This window comes from Megalobrama amblycephala, linkage group LG7, assembly GCF_018812025.1.
Source record: "Megalobrama amblycephala isolate DHTTF-2021 linkage group LG7, ASM1881202v1, whole genome shotgun sequence".
NCBI classification, from domain to species: domain Eukaryota; kingdom Metazoa; phylum Chordata; class Actinopteri; order Cypriniformes; family Xenocyprididae; genus Megalobrama; species Megalobrama amblycephala.
Genome location: NC_063050.1, coordinates 3,400,299 through 3,417,621, shown reverse-complemented (window position 1 = coordinate 3,417,621; position 17,323 = coordinate 3,400,299). Strand labels below are relative to the sequence as shown.

General features: G+C 37.1%; 1 protein-coding gene across 1 annotated transcript; it reads right to left on the bottom strand.

Moving 5' to 3' along the window:
* Positions 1-773: 773 nt before the first annotated feature.
* LOC125271518 (polymeric immunoglobulin receptor-like) lies at positions 774-17,041 on the bottom strand. The gene is made up of 15 exons (XM_048195554.1): positions 16,935-17,041; positions 16,522-16,836; positions 15,647-15,976; positions 15,229-15,534; positions 14,826-15,140; positions 14,450-14,746; positions 14,071-14,376; positions 9,750-9,803; positions 9,619-9,666; positions 9,102-9,155; positions 4,573-4,626; positions 2,499-2,555; positions 2,253-2,348; positions 2,083-2,129; positions 774-1,645 (listed from the first exon to the last, which is right to left on the bottom strand). The coding sequence occupies exons 1-15, from the start codon at positions 16,984-16,986 to the stop codon at positions 1,289-1,291; spliced, it is 2,688 nt and encodes an 895-aa protein (XP_048051511.1). The 5' UTR covers positions 16,987-17,041; the 3' UTR covers positions 774-1,288.
* Positions 17,042-17,323: the final 282 nt, after the last annotated feature.

Below are 17,323 nucleotides of genomic sequence, written 5' to 3'. Positions count from 1 at the left end.
CTTTGTCATTTTGAAAGCTCTGCGTAAGGAATGTTTTCTGGTGCTGCACCGGATTTAAATAGTCTGCCTGAGGAAAAACAAGGAAGTGACCAGGCATAGAGTCCATTCGGGTCCAGGACCTACTGGTTTAAAGAAATATCAGGTATCCAATGGTCCAAAATATAATGACAGATAGCGAGCATTTACTATTTGCTTGTAATTTATTTTTACTTGGACACCAACCAAGTAATGTTAGTGTCTGATGACCAACACATCTCTTTCATTTAACCATCAACACCCTTAAACCAATGCCACACACACACACACACACACACACACACACACACACACACACACCTACCTCTCTTTTCTCCTCTGATAGAGCTTGTTTCCTAATCTAGTTTTATAATACGAGGCATTGTATATTACGAATATTGTTGGCTCTGTGAAAATGACGAACGTTGATCTGTTGAATCATCTACGGTTGGTTTCAATTACAGGTGAAATATAATTTAATATTTAAGTAATCAGCAAACCAAGACTAGAAAAGTCACTCCAATGCACCTTTATATCTGGATACCAGAATGATTGATGAAAAGGACTGCAGGATTGCATAAATATACATTTATTGAGCAGAAATTTTTATTGATAAATAAGAATAATACAAACAATTCAAAGCAGAACACAAGCATGATCATTAATATAATTTACTAAAAACAGAGGCAGAGTATTGTTTTATTTGTTCTTTTGAAGATTATCTATCTATCTATCTATCTATCTATATATATATATATATATATATTCTGCTGCTCAGTATTGGCAAGTCACAGTACTTTTTTTAGTTAAGTAATGTAATTACATTTTTAAATATCTATTTACAGGTTCACATTTCTAAAATATATTAAAGTTAGCAAAGGAGGCTTGTAAATGAGGCTTATTTTTCTCAGCGTGATAAACATCACATCCCAGTAAAACACACTGACATGTATGACATCAAGTACATTTATAATGATAAATTGTTATTACAGATATTTTCTTTCTCTTGATCCGAGCTGCAGCGCTCATCACAGATTGGCTTATTGCTCACAACATAATGCTTCACTTCTGATGAACTGATGCTCACAAAGATTGAAGATAAAAAAAAACAAAAACAAAAACAAAAAAAATAACAACAACAGAAGTCAACGTTTCCCAACAGTGACCTGTAGGTGTCGCCAACTGCTATATAATTTGCTTAATGAAGCTGAATGATTGTTGCTCAGTCATTATATTTTCAGTCACTGACATGATTCTTGATTTGAATTAAAAACTAAACTGTAATATTAGTTATGCTGTGTTTGACAGATGCATAATCAGAGTGAATCTCGTTTTTACTGATGGTGACTGTAGCGTCACTGAGAGACTCTTCATGCTTCTGGAAACTGACAGCAGAATACAGGGGTCCATCAGAGGGGTTTGTGGGTAATTGTACTGTCGAGTAAAGTGGATTCTGTGAATCAGAGAGGATTATGGGTAACTGTCCTGTAGAGTTAAGTGGATTCTGTAAATCAGAGGGGTTTGTGGGTAATTGTACTGTCGAGTAAAGGGGATTCTGTGAATCAGAGAGGACTGTGTTTAACTGGACAGTCGAATAGAGATGATCTGTGTCTTGAATCTCTTCTTGAGCCTGTAAGAAGAAAAATCACCCAAACATGAAGTCTTAGTTCAAAGGTGTACATACAGCATATACAATCCAACTTCTCACGTATCAGGGTTGCCAACTTTTGAATTTAGCTGGAATTGAATGAATGGCAAAACATCATTTTGTTGCATACCCCCTCTGTCACCGCTGTCAGTGTGGGAACTACTGGTTATATCATACCATGTCAACACATGTGTTTAACTTCATGCAGTGCTGCACAGACCGAATGGCATATGACATCAAAATACCACAAGAGCACAGCTTTCTAGTCGCTCGCATGATTCTTGATGTCAAACACCAAACTGTCTGTGCAGCACGTTAGCTTTTTAACTTGGTGTGAGATTTACTTGGGCAGCATAAGAGCGTGAGGCAGAGATGGCAACCTTGAACATATTGAAGCACAGATCAGCTCTGAAACTCACCATATCACGATCTCCTGTCTCTCTTCTGTCTGATGATGAAATGATTCCTGTGTGAACAAGAGCAACATCTGAGACTGAGAAAAGACAAGATGATTTTAACTGTGTATTTCTGAACAGCAGAGGGAGACAAACTCAGATTTATTAAAAATGCAGTAGCTTGTGTCTCTCACCGTGTTTACGGTTGTATTTTATTTTGAGCAACACGAGCACTAAACACACAGCCAGCAGGATCAAACCCACAGAAACAGCAACTATCACAAAAGAGCCTGAAATCAAGCAAAGAGATTGTCAAGGTGATCACATGACATTCATCTACAAGCATTCATACACATGCTGTACATCTGACACTCATCTTTATAGCTGTATCATGTGATCACTTTCAACTCAAACTGAGAAATGGATCTGTTGGATCTTACTAGACTTTTCTTTATCCTGGGATATTTCTCTATCAGTGTCAGATTTACTCAGATCACCTGTGGAACACAAATACGATTGTTTGTATATTATATTCTGTACAATGAAAGCAGACAGTAACTACCCAGCTAACAAATTATTGTTCTAAGAATGTTTTCCAAATGTTCAGTTTGGTTGGAAAGGTTGGTATGATGTTCCTGAAACATTCTTTCAACTTATTTTTTTTACTAACAACTTAGCATTATGTTATAAATCAACACAAAAACAACAATTTTTTTTTTTAAATTCCAAGTATTTAAAAATGTCCAGCTTCCTTAATGTTAATAGAACATGATTTAAAGGGTAGTATGATTTTGCTGAAACATTCAAACACCTGCTTTTAATAAGCAGAATCAATGAAGGAAAGAGAAACAACAAGAACAAGAAACTACAACTGACTTCCAGCTGAAGATAAAAGACATTAAATCTCTGAAGATCAGGGGCCGTATTCACAAAATATCTTAAGGCTAAAAGTAGCTCCTAACTTGCAGATTTGGGAGAAACTCTTAAAACAATGGGCGTGTCAGTCCTAATTTTAGGACTCCTAAATTTTTCCTCTAAGAGTATTTCACAAAGCATTTTAGCTCTAAAACTAGCTCCTAAGTCTGTGAAACATTAGGCGTAGGCAAGAGGACTCCTAAATCACTAAGACCAAATCACAAACAGTCCTAATCCACCTAAAGATACTGTGCACCATTGAGGCAATAGCGATAGAGCCTTGGGTGCTGAACCTTTTCTTCATAAATGCAATACATTTTGATTTATAGATATGAATCTACAATGAGACGCCAAAAAAAACTTTAACAAATAAATAAATACTGTCTGATTACCTGTGGCAATGGTTTTCATGAGTTCACACTTTCAAATGATTGAATAGAGTAAATATATATATATATATAATAAGCGTATTTGGTGTGCTGTCCAAGGGGATCGAGGGCTCCGAGTTTGGAATTTAGCCCAAAGTTCTCCCCGTATCCCCAGCCGAGAGTGAGGAGCGGGGTGGCGGAGGGATGCAGAAAACTGTCAAAGTAACTATAGGCGAGTTGACTCTCGTCTGTGTATATATTCCTCCTCTCGAGCTGATTAGAAAGACTGTTTGAATGTGTTCCTCCCAAACTTTGTTTATAAAACATAATTTGTCGCTTGAATTCTGCATTCTCTTGACATACAGACATCCAAGAGGTGGACAATTAACTGTATATACTAGTTTAATTAGTGACACTTAGCCTACATTTTAAAACCTTTATGGCAACAATATGGCAACATTTTTATTAAAAAATATTTATTTGAATAATGCAACATTTGTATTTTAAAACCTTTATTTTAAAATGGAAACATGACACCTCATTCTACAATATTTCTATGATTAAATCGCTGACTCCTCCCCCATCAGCCAATCACTGTGTGTATACTCCATAGCAACGAGGTCAACCCCGCCCTTACTCTTAGCTTAAGACTTCAGCCTATTCCTTAGTAAAAGTTTGTCTCAGCAGCTTTGTGAATAGGTTTTAAGAGAAAACTCTTAACTAAGAACTTTTACTGCTATTTAGGAGAACTCTTAGTGGTAAGATAAAATGTTTTGTGAATACGGCCCCTGATTAAACAACTCCACAAACAGCATTACCAGCTTCACTTATTACTAACCAGACTGACTTTATTTCTGTCACACGTCTACAGAAGCTCTTATAAACAGATGTTTAGATGATATTTTATTGAAAATTTTTTATTTGAATGGTGATCAGTGTTTGATTTACTTGGGCTCTTGACCCTTGACTTTTGTTATTTTATTTCTTTTTCAACAATTGCAAGTGTTTTCAGTGAACATTTGTGCATTTCTCAAGAAAGAGAAAGATAAAAATCCAACTCTCATCACTTTCATCTCAAACTGAGCAACGGATCTGTTGGAACTTACCAGACTTTTCTTTGTACTGGGATGTTTCTTTTTTATTTTGTTCTGAAAATACACAATCATAGAGCACCGATTGTTAAATTAGAGGAACAAATTCTGTCAAGAAATCACACACTGTTGGATCTTACCAGATTTTTCTTTGTCCTGGGATGTTTCTCTTTCAGTGTAAGATGTCGTCGTTTCTGAAAAAGACAACATTAACAGCCCATTGATCACAGGATAATCTCATCACGAGTTGCCTTTATTCACCCTATCTCCATGCCTGAGACCAATGTGTGAACAATCATGGACTCTCAGGGCCACCAAACCGGTTCTGGCTAGAGCGCAGCAAGAACAAAGAAAGGCCTCAAGACAAAGACAATTTCTAAACATATTGGCTTGAAATCACCAAAAATGGGACCTGGGGTGCTACGACCCAAATACATCACCACAGCAGAAAAGGCGGGGATTAGTAATCCCCTCCCCAACGGGATGGAATAATGGCTTTCCCAAGTGAACAAACCCTTGTTCTGAGTTTCTGACCTGACGAAGGAAGCACGACCAAGGTGAGACTCTTGTGAGTAAACCTTTCACAGCACGGACCTTCAAGCAGCCCAACTGCTTCTGTCGAGGTCTTTGACTCCTGACCTGCATAACTCAAGTACCTCCAACCTACAGAAGATCCTGCGGATCGAACACCATCTGACCTACAGTTCTCTGGATTACACAAAGACCTCCAGCACTCAGTGCAGCTCTGCAGCGGTTGGAAAGCAATCCAGTCTCCCACTGCACACAGAAGGATACCAGTGGACAACGTTTCCCATTCCCGGACTGATCACCCGACCAGGTGAAATGTAAATATAAGCTAAACAAACCTTTTTCCAAAGGCCTTGGCATGAGGTTGTTGCTATATGAGATTGTTATCTGTGTATAGACTGTTTATCTAGGGTCAGCGTACACAGATACAGATACATTAGACACGTTATCTGTATTCAGAGTAAATGCTTATTTACTATTTCATACCAGCATCCAGAAAGACCACAACTGACTCCTCATAGACTGCTATTTACCCATTCATTGCTTCATCCAATCCGTTGCTCATCTACTTGGCATTCATTATGTTAATATCCATTTGTTTAGTAGTTTGTAATTTCTGTTTGATTATTGATTCAATTTTCTTTGTAGTTTAGTCATTTTCCTTAGTAGTATTTAGGGAGTGTGATATTTTACTCTTGTTTATCTTTTTGTTAATAAATTCATTTTTACTGTAAACTGTGTCATTCTTGTGTTGATAATCAGAGGCTCTACAAGCTCGCCCGAATCTCACTAAATCCTTCAGATTTGTCAGATGACAAAATTACTCCAGTTTATAAAATATTAATTCAGTCAACAATCTTCCATGATTGGCTGGTACCTCGAAATATTGGGGTAAAGGGATAATTCCCTTGTTGTAAAGTTAATCAATTATGAAACAAATTCAATTTTAGCTGTAAAGCAGCTTCAGAAGATAATAGTGACCAGTGTTGGGAAAAGTTACTTTTAAAAGTAATGCATTGCAATATTGTGTTACTCCCTATACAAAGTAACTAATTGTGTTACATTACTTTTTCTCATTTGGGTTGGCCTGTTTGTTTGTTTTATAACAACAAAAAAGGTTCTCTTTTTGGTAAATGTAAAGACCCTTTCACACCAGAAGTGAAATGAATATCCCTCAGGCTGAAGGAAATGCAAATTCACATTAGATTGTTCACATTAAATTGTACAGGAGAGGGTGTGAGATTACATTAGGATAAAAGATATCAAGTGTGCCAAGTCACAGAAAAAACATGTTCAAACCTGTTTGAATATGTGTTGACACAGAAGAGCTTTTTAGTGCATAATTTAAGTTTAGATCAATTTTGTATTTGCTTTGTATGGAAAAGAGCTGTGTGAACATTCAAAAACATCTTTTGTGCTCCACAAAAAAGCATCAACAACAAATAGTTAGTCGAGTCTGGATTGACAGAAAGGTGAAGGGTTATCTCTGGGTGATCTGCAGTAAAATGAATCACATCTGTAAATAGAAACATTTTCTTTCTGCACCTTACTGAACTAAATAACTAAAAGACAAAAGAAGTTTCTTGAACACAAGGGTTTTCAGTGCTTCCCGTTGCATGTGGTTTTCAGCTGGTGTGAACATGACCGTTCATCAGACTTTACCACAGCATGTTGTTTTAAAGAGACAGTACATCCAAAAATGATCACACTATAGAAAACTGGAAAAGATCCTGTAATTTTCTGCCTGATCACTATACAGTCATTTCCTTTAACCCTAAAACATTAATATGGAAAATTCCTTCATATTAGCAGTATTTTTACAGACTTTTCTTTTTTTTTTTTTTCCAAAAAGTGGCCCTGGACTTTCTGGCATAGAGCGGCTCATCACAACCTGTCTGCAACAAATCACATTTATTAAAGGATTAGTCCACTTTCAAATAAACTTTTCCTGATAATTTACTCTCCCCCATGTCATCCAAGATGTTCATGTCTTGAAAAGAAAGTTTTTGATGAAAACATTCCAGGATTATTAACATTCCGGTGCAAACTCCTGCGAGGACTTCAGAAGACGCAACATCTGGATCAACATGCACATTCCTAAATTTCTATATATCCTAATTATTGTTAATATTTAATTCATTTTTCCAGGAGCTCATTGCTTCTATCTTCAATTAATTTGCTAACAATGATTGTAAATGAATTGCCTAAATTATTACATTTTTTGCTATTTGCATTCTTTAAATTGTAATGTTGACATTCTCTGTAAAGCTGCTTTGAAACAACATGTATTGTGAAAAGCTCTATACAAAAATAAATGTGAATTGAATTGAATTATTCTATTTATAGTGGACTTCAATGGCCTCCAGATGGTTGAAATTAAAATTTACAGCGTAAGCTTTTTGAAGCATACGGAAAGCGGAAGCACTTACAAAGGCGATCATTTGTTTCTATAAATCATATACATTTACATTTTTTTTCAAAAATGGCCTATCGTTTCTCTAGATAAGATTCTTATTCCCTGTCTGGTATCGTTTAAAGCTCTTTGAAGCTGCACTGAAACTGTAATTTTGACCTTCAACCATTTGGAGGCCAGTGAAGTCCACTATAAGGAGAATAATCCTGGAGTGTTTTCATCAAAAGCCTTCATTTCTTTTTGACTGACGAAAGAAAGACATGAACATCTTGGATGACATGGAGGTGAGTAAATTATCAGGAAATTTTTATTTGAAAGTGAACTAATCCTTTAATGAATGACTAGCATATACTTCTTACATTATAATTTGTCTTTCCTGGTGTACATGCAAATAGTAAATAATTTTGAAGACAAACAGCTCTTTCACATATGAGGGACAGTTTAATACCACTAAATCAGTCCATATAACACACTGCTCTGGTATGATCTAGAACAAGGGTTCCCAACCACAGTCCTGGAGTCCCCAACACTGCATGTTTTCCATGTCTCCTCAATCAAATACACCTGATTCAGATCATCAGCTCATTAGTCAAGACTCCAAGACCTGAAATGGGTGTCAGACAAAGGAGAGATGCAAAATGTGCAGTGTTGGAGTGCCTCCAGGAACGTGGAAGGGAACCACTGGTCTAGAAGTCTTGCAAGTCTTTTTTATGGTGCATTTCTGGTGGTTATAGTATTTGTCCAGTGCTTGAAGTGGAAAAATAAAAGTGCCAGTAAGCTGGATGCTCAGTTCAAAACGCGTTTCTGAAGAATGGAGGGCACGGTGGGCTTCTGTACATGCAACATGTCAGAAGTGACGGTACGCGAGGAAAACTGGCTAAAGGTAAAAATAGAGGTACTGTGTACCAGCGTATACCGGCCCATTTCGAGCACTGGATTTGTCCATTCAGGAGCTTGATATCTCCTGTCATTTTATGGAATAGAGCTCCAACTGTGGAAAAGAGTAACAATTCTTATGATGATGAAAATGACAGTAAATACATAGCAATATTGTGAAATATTAACTTTTTCCTATGTGAATATATAGTAAAGTGTAATTTATTCCTGTGTTGGCAAAGCTGAATTTTCAGGTTTAGGTGATATTTTATTGATTTTTTTTTTTATTTGAATGGTGATCAGTGTTTGATTTAGTTGGGCTCTTGACCCTTGACTTTTGTTATTTTATTTCTTTTTCAACAATTGCAAGTGTTTTCAGTGAACATTTGTGCATTGCTCAAGAAAGAGAAAGATAAAAATCCAACTCTCATCACTTTCATCTCAAACCGAGCAACGGATCTGTTGGAACTTACCAGTCTTTTCTTTGTACTGGGATGTTTCTTTTTTATTTTGTTCTGAAAATACACAATCATAGAGCACCGATGGTCAAAAATATTACAGGAACAAATTCTGACAACCCTCTACGGACACACTAAAGCTTGAGTCGCATTGGCTTATTTTTTTTTTTATTTTTTTTTACTTGCCAGACTGTTTACATGGAATGCAAGAAATTATATATAGAGGAACACATTCTGTCAAGAAATCACACAAAGAGATTGTCATGGAGAAACAAGGTGAGACTATGACATATACTGTACAAGCATTCATGCACATGCTGTACATCCAACGCTTAACATTTATATCATAGAATTACATTCATTCAAACTGAGAAACAGATCTTTTGGATCTTACCATATTTTTCTTTGTCCTGGGATGTTTCTCTTTCAGTTTCAGATGATGTCATTTCTGAAAAAAAAACACAATCATAGAGCACGATTGTCAAATTAGAGGAATAAATTATTTTTATTATTTACAGAGGGTATAATGATATACTGGTTGTTTTGATTAAGTAATAATAACTCCAAAAAAATACAGGTAGCTTACAAAATTAAAGTTAATTGAAAGTATGTTATATATATATATATATATATTAGTTTGTTTCTTAGTAAAAGCAGATCATTCCAACAGTCGCATTTTGGCAAAAGCAGATAACAATGCCATGACAGGGGACAATACCGTTTTTTTTTGACAAAATGTATTTAGGGTTCAGAATGTTCACAGCAGTCAGTTCATTTTTTTTTTTAAATGGCATTATCGGTTTTTGCAAATTGACTCTTCAAATATTCATACACAAGCTGTATATCTGACGCTCATCTTTATATCAAAAGATCACCATCTCAGAAAGAGCAAGTGATCTTTTGGATCTCACCAGAGATTTCCTGGGATGTTTCTCTTTCAGTGTCAGATTTCGTTGTTTCTGAAAATACACAATCGTAGAGCACCGATTGTTAAATTAGAGGAACAAATTCTGTCAAGAAATCACACACTATTGGATCTTACCAGATTTTTCTTTGTCCTGGGATGTTTCTCTTTCAGTGTAAGATGTCGTCGTTTCTGAAAATACACAATCATAGAGCACCGATGGTCAAATTAGAGGAACAAATTCTGTTATTATTTACAGGGGGTATGTTTACAATGATATACTGAAAACAGAAAAGTTTATTGTGTACTGACGAAGTAATGTTCAGTTTCTTGCATAGACCGATTGTTTCTGTAGTGAACAGCAAACATGATGGCACCAGAGCTTCACAACAGAAGTTCACACTTCAAAACAAGAATCCTTTTGTCTCACTGTGCTTAAGACAAAAGGGTGTGATAGGACCCTCAACGACAGCTAAAGGACTATTGTAAGGTGGAGGGCAGGAAAGACAACATTAACAGCCCATTGATCACAGGATAATCTCATCACGAGTTGCCTTTATTCACCCTATCTCCATGCCTGAGACCAATGTGTGAACAATCATGGACTCTCAGGGCCACCAAACCGGTTCTGGCTAGAGCACAGCAAGAACAAAGAAAGGCCTCAAGACAAAGACAATTTCTAAACATATTGGCTTGAAATCACCAAAAATGGGACCTGGGGTGCTACGACCCAATCACATCACCACATCAGGAAAGGCGGGGATTAGTAATCCCCTCCCCAATTGGATGGAATAAAGGATTTCCCAAGTGAACAAACCCTTGTTCTGAGTTTCTGACCTGACGAAGGAAGCACGACCAAGGTGAGACTCTTGCAAGTAAACCTTTCACTGCACGGACCTTCAAGCAGCCCAACTGCTTATGTCGAGGTCTTTGACTCTTGACCTGCATAACTCAAGTACCTCCAACCTACAGAAGATCCTGCGGATCGAACACCATCTGACCTACAGTTCTCTGGATTACACAAAGACCTCCAGCACTCAGTGCAGCCCTGAAGCAGTTGGTTTAGGCATTTTTCGTAGTAGTATTTAGTGAGTGTGATATTTTACTCTTGCATATCTTTTTGTTAATTCATTTTTACTGTAAACTGTGTCATTCTTGTGTTGATAATCAGAGGATCTACAAGCTTGCCCGAATCTCAACAAATCCTTCAGATTTGTCAGATGACAAAATTCCTCCAGTTTATAAAATATTAATTCAGTTAACAATCTTCCATGATTGGCTGGTGCCTCGAAATATTGGGGTAAAGGGATAATTCCCTTGTTGTAAAGTTAATCAATTATGAAACAAATTCAGTAATGCATTGCAATATTGTGTTACTCCCAATAAAATGTAATTAATTGTGTTACATTACTTTTTCTCATTTGGGTTGGCCTGTTTGTTTGTTTTATAACAACAAAAAAGGTTCTCTTTTTGGCAAATGTAAAGACCCTTTCACACCAGAAGTGAAATGAATATCCCTCAGGCTGAAGGAAATGCAAATTCACATTAGATTGTTCACATTAAATTGTACAGTAGAGGGTGTGAGATTACATTAGGATAAAAGATATCAAGTGTGCCAAGTCACAGAAAAAACATGTTCAAACCTGTTTGAATATGTGTTGACACAGAAGAGCTTTTTAGTGCATAATTTAAGTTTAGATCAATTTTGTATTTGCTTTGTATGGAAAAGAGCTGTGCGAACATTCAAAAACATCTTTTGTGCTCCACAAAAAAGCATCAACAACAAATAGTTAGTCGAGTCTGGATTGTCAGAAAGGTGAAGGGTTATCTCTGGGTGATCTGCAGTAAAATGAATCACATCTGTAAATAGAAACATTTTCTTTCTGCACCTTACTGAACTAAATAACTAAAAGGCAAAAGAAGTTTCTTGAACACAAGGGTTTTCAGTGCTTCCCGTTGCATGTGGTTTTCAGCTGGTGTGAACATGACCGTTCATCAGACTTTACCACAGCATGTTGCTTTAAAGAGACAGTACATCCAAAAATGATCACACTATAGAAAACTGGAAAAGATCCTGTAATTTTCTGCCTGATCACTATACAGTCATTTCATTTAACCCTAAAACATTAATATGGAAAATTCCTTCATATTAGCATCGTTACTCCAGTCTTCAGTGTCACATGATCCTTCAGAAATCATTCTAATATGATGATTTGCTGCTCAAGAAACATTTATGATTATTATCAATGTTGGAAACTGTTGTGCTGCTTCAGATTTTTGTGGGAAAACGTGATACGCTACAATTCAAAAGTTTGGGGTAAGATTAAAAAAATAAAACAAATACCTTTATTCAACAAGCACACATTCAATTGATTTAAGTGACAGTAAAGACATTCATAATTTATACAAATTATTTATATTTCAAATAAATGCTGTTCTTTTGAACTTTCTATTCATCAAATAATCCTGACAAATGAAAGTGCCAAGTCAAGTCACCTTCATTTATATAGCGCTTTTCACAATACAGATTGTTTCAGAGCAGCTTCACAGTGACAACAGGAAAATAATGGACAGAGATTGTGTTGGCTTTTCAGCAGCTGTAAGAAACTATTATTATCGAGCTAAAGTAGGTTTTGATTGAATCACTTCCATGGTAAGAACTTTTAATGATTAACTTAGGGGCCGCTTCTGTGCGCAGAAGCTTGGTCTTTATTACAAAGTGACATCGCCAAATTACTGGTCCGCATAGTACAGAAAAAATTAGTTGTGTCTGCGGATCTATGCAAACTGGAATAATTTTGAGAACGTTTTATCTATACATAGAGAGGAAAGGGAAATAGGCCTTCGCAGGGGATAGTTTAGTTGAAATGTCAGGGCTGTGTTATCATCATGTCTGGTCCATCTGGACATGGCCTGGATCTGGCAGACTACGGTAAACCTCGGGATAAACAGAAAGAGACTAATATTAGCGTAGACGCCATTCTTCTTCTGATGTAGCGAGTACATCTGGTGTTATAGGAAGTGTTCCCGGTTCCGGCTGACCTAATTTATGCAGCCTAACAATCTACATGATAGTAGATAATGGTTTATGTGTATGCAAGTTTAAACAGATGTGTTTTTAGTCTAGATTTAAACTGACAGAGTGTGTCTGCTTCCCGAACAATGCTAGGAAGATTGTTCCAGAGTTTAGGTGCCAAATAGGAGAAGGATCTACCACCTGCGGTTGATTTTGATATCCTAGGTATTATCAGCTGGCCTGAATTCTGAGATCGCAATAAACGTGAAGGACTATAATGCTTTAAGAGCTCGCTCAGGTACTGGGGAGCTAAACCATTTAGTGCTTTGTAAGTAATTAGCAAGATTTTAAAATCATTCGATGTTTAACAGGAAGCCAATGCAGTGATGACAGAACTGGGCTAATATGGTCATACTTCCTAGTTCTAGTAAGAACTCTGAGAGATTCTCGGCTAGAGTGAAATCACGGCGGTACTCCACAGAACGTAACTTGACACTGAGTGGACTATAGCATATATCCAGAGGCAGAACAAACAGTCTAGAGCAGTGACAGCTAGCGTAACTCTGTGTTTCTCACTTTGGTGGTGCGTCGCCCGATCGCCCTAATGAAGAAACCGCTCCCGGTTATATGTGACACTTTTCTAATCACGGGGCTTGAAAGTGAAAGTTGTCACTTTTTATCTGTTATAGTACAAATTTGAGAACGATATTTTAGAGTTTTATGAATCATTTTCTTAGACGAGTGAAATTACAGAAGATGGTCACAGATATACAAACATTCACACTTATCTTCTGCCTGACATGCTGAAAACTGCTATGTTAATGTTTCTTTGTACATTGTGTGACACATAGCGTAAATGGCATTAAAAATGAGAAATTTGAAAAAGTCAGTAGTTGTTTGCATCCCTGGAAATTAATGTCTGTCATTTAACATTTTTTTATCTATTTTTTATGCTGTATTGTCTCATCATGTTCAGTTGCTTATATTTTTACCTCATCTTGCATTCTCCTAGCGTTAAAAATCATCTCGCAGCTCAGCTTCTGTGAACAGTAAATCCTGCCGCCTTCGATTTGATTGGTTATTTTAAATATTTTGAAATTGATGAGTGGTTTTAAACTGCTGCACTGAGTCTGAGCACGCTAAATTAGATGTTTTTTAATCAATTGGGCTGTGCAGGCCATTCATCTGGGCCAACGAAAGATATGCTATGTAAATTAACTATATTTCCGCCTTTATATTTATATAGCAATGGGCGGCCCACACTGTACAGCGGCCCACTGGGAAAACTCCCGGTGCTCCATATGGCCAGTCCACCACTAGACCCTGACTTTGACTGCATGAACGAAACAACACTTTTCTCAAAATATCTTCTTTTGTGTTAATTTGAAGAAAGCTAATTTTAATTTCTTGGTGAATAATCCTTTTAATGAAAGAGTATTTTACCTCCGATCACATGTAGATGAACTTCAGTGAATATGAACGACCCAGAACTCTCCTCTGCGCACCAGTATTTCCCAGAATCCTCTTCTGTCAGATCGGTGATGTTCACAGTAAAGACTCCAGCTGAGGTTTCGTCAGTCAGAGAGAATCGGCCATTTGTTCTCTTATTCGATGAAACACGAACTCCGTCTCGGACACAGATGTTCGGCTGATCTCCTCTGCAAAACGACCTCTGGAGACTCTTGTGATTCCTGAAGAACTTACAGCTGATGGACACTGATCCTCCAACAGACGCTTCACGAGTGACCGCTGAAGAGAGAAAATATGAGTATGAGAACAGAATGATCAGAAACATTGAGATTTTCTCCAGAAACACTCTCACCATCTTTCATGACGATCATGAGTTCAGTGTGAAGATTAAACTCATCTCTCACTGCACACCAGTATATCCCAGCATCCTCTGCTCTCAGCTCACTCAAGGTCACAGTGAAGAGATTGAGTTCAGGCTCATCCTTTGCTGAAATCTTTGGTTTTTTAGCTTCATCTGATTGAATGATATTTTGAGCATCTTTAGTGAAACACTTTCCTTTGTAAAGTTGCTTTACTTCACTTGAATGTTTTGCATTATAAGGGCATTTGATCTCTGATGAATTTCCTTCACGTCCGACCACTGGAGGCACTAATAGTCAAAGAGAATGAAAGTGTTTATATCCTGCAATGAATGCACATGTTATCTGGTTTATGGTGACTGTACGTACTGGTCACAGTGAGGTGATGTTGATTGGTGAGAGAGACAGAAGTCAGATGTGTGTCTCTGGTTTCTGCTCCACACCAGTAAACTCCAGCATCTCTCTCGCTCACATTACTGATGATCACTGTAAAAACTCCTGCTGAACTGACAGAAAACTCAAAGCGTTTCTGCTCTGATGAACTGATGTTCTCACATATCTTCTGCTCGTTCTCTCTGCAGATGTGTTTGAAGGTCTCGCCGTGTTTCTCAGGGAAATCACAGGTGAGTTTCACACTTTCACCAATAACAGCAGATGCTTTACTTGATGTACGAAAATGATCAACTATACACAAAAACAATGACAAATATATAATATCAAATCTTTTTCTTTTAGAAAGTGTCCAAAAAATCTCCCGACAGAATCTCTTTACCTTGATTTACTGTCAGTTTGACGTCAGTGAACAGATCATCATCAGCGATATTCACTCCACACCTGTACGTTGCTTCATTAGCCGCTGTTAAATCACTGATAAAAACCTTCAGAAGTCCTTCACTGGAATCATCATACATGTGAACTTTATCATGACGGACCCATTGATTCTGTTCATCAACAATAATCTTCTGTGATGAATCTTTCTGGATGAATTTCTTGTTTCTTCTGAACTCTTGTGGAAATTTACACGTGATGAAGACTGATTTACTGGAGTAGGCCTGAACCTGGACAGAAGCGATTCCACCTGCAAAATTAGATTTATTTCCTGATTTATTGTATTGTTAAAAGTCAGGAGGAATTTACATTTCTTATTTAGAGCTGTAAAAATTATGTAATAAAAAATAAACTAAACTCACCATAAACATTCAGCTGAATCTCTTTAATGAAGGTTATGCGAGCAAGTGATGGATCTGATCCGTCTCTCTCCACTCCACATAAATAAACTCCTCCGTCGTCTGCAGAAATGTTTCTAATGGTCACATTAAAATGATCTTCACGACTGTCAGACAGAATGATCTTCTCCTCAGATGATTGTGATGATTGTGAGCTGTTCAGCACATGGACAGGACCCTCTTTCAGTCTGTAGAAGACTTTGGTATGTGTTTCAAACTTATCATATTCACAGTGGAAAGTGATCGTTTGTCCAACATACTTGTCCAGGATAACAGACGTCCCACAGCCAGACTCTGAAAATGATACAACATAAACTTGTGACGCACTGAAATCTAAAATATTATTAGTATGATTGAAGGTGCATTATGGAATTTTGTCTTCTCTAGCGCCATCTCTGTTTGACACATACAATTGCAGAATTTTTTTATTATTTATTTATTTCTTTTAGGTATATTTATGGATGCCAGTGATCAGAACAGATCTGTCATTCTACATCAAGACAGAAAAACATGAGTCCTACAAGGCATATATTCAGAAAAATGTCATCGATAACAAATAAGTTGCATATACTGTAGTAGCTGGGACTTGTTGAACATGAACATGCAAAGATGAATGATATAAAACTGACATTTCCCCCGCATAATCCAGCCCGACAGCTCAAATTATGAATTATAATAAGCTGACCGTTGTGAATCAGGGTGAGGCATGGAAACTGTTTTAAACATTGATTAATGTGCTCAGTAATTCATTTTTGTTCATTTTTACTCAATGTTCTGCAGCGCTCCATTAATAGTAATAAAGATAATTGCTGTAGTAAGTTATAAAGTATGACACGTACCGTTGTTCACCTTTAAGTCAAAATCATGACTCCATTTCTGATTGTTTCCACATGTATATTTCCCATGATCCTCTCTGCTGAGGTTCCTGATAAACACTGTGAAGAATCTGCTGTTTTCATCATCATACAGAGTGAATCTCCCGTTATAAACCCAATGACGCTGAATCTCAGTACTGATGCCTGATATATTTCCCTCCTGTCTGCTGAAAAAATTTCCTTTATGCTGTTTCTCAGTCTTTCTCTGGTTTGAGATCATGCACTTGAACATCAAACTCCCTCCAGAGCATCCAATCACTCTGAAACAAAGTACCTGACCTGCCAAACACAAGTTCATTTGCTCTGGGTTATTATATATCATCAATCTAGATCATATAATATATTATTTGAGCCAGAATGACCAGTAAAGAACTGACCTGAGATCAGGCAGAGAGTGATGAAGATGAAGATGATGATGGCAGCCCTCATTCCAGACTGACTTCAGTCACACAGATATCCAGAGAACTGATCAAATATCAAGAACTGATCAAATGTTCCTTGAATGCGATGTAAGTCTCTATCATCAGAAGTACACACACCCTACATCGGTCCTTCTCACGTCTCTTCTTCCTTATTCTCTATAACAGTTCCACCCAACTGCACTGCTATCAGGGCGGAAAGCGTTGAGATGTGTGCGAAAGACAAGCAGAGAAACACACAAGTCAGATGACACATCAGTATATTAATATAAAAGCATACGTATAATGAGTGACTGAAGAATGCAAAAGCTTCATCCTGCATTCATCATAAAAATCACAGAAAAACT

What these genes read in the sequence shown, in the direction of transcription:
- LOC125271518 (XM_048195554.1), bottom strand. Translation starts at nt 16,986, where the DNA reads ATGAGGGCTGCCATCATCATCTTCATCTTCATCACTCTCTGCCTGATC. An exon ending in TGACTTAAAGGTGAACAACG is followed by an intron (nt 15,977 to 16,521) that starts GTACGTGTCATA and finishes TATCATTTTCAG; the next exon opens with AGTCTGGCTGTGGGACGTCT. An exon ending in AACATCCCAGGAAATCTCTG is followed by an intron (nt 9,156 to 9,618) that starts GTGAGATCCAAA and finishes TTTTTTTTTCAG; the next exon opens with AAATGACATCATCTGAAACT.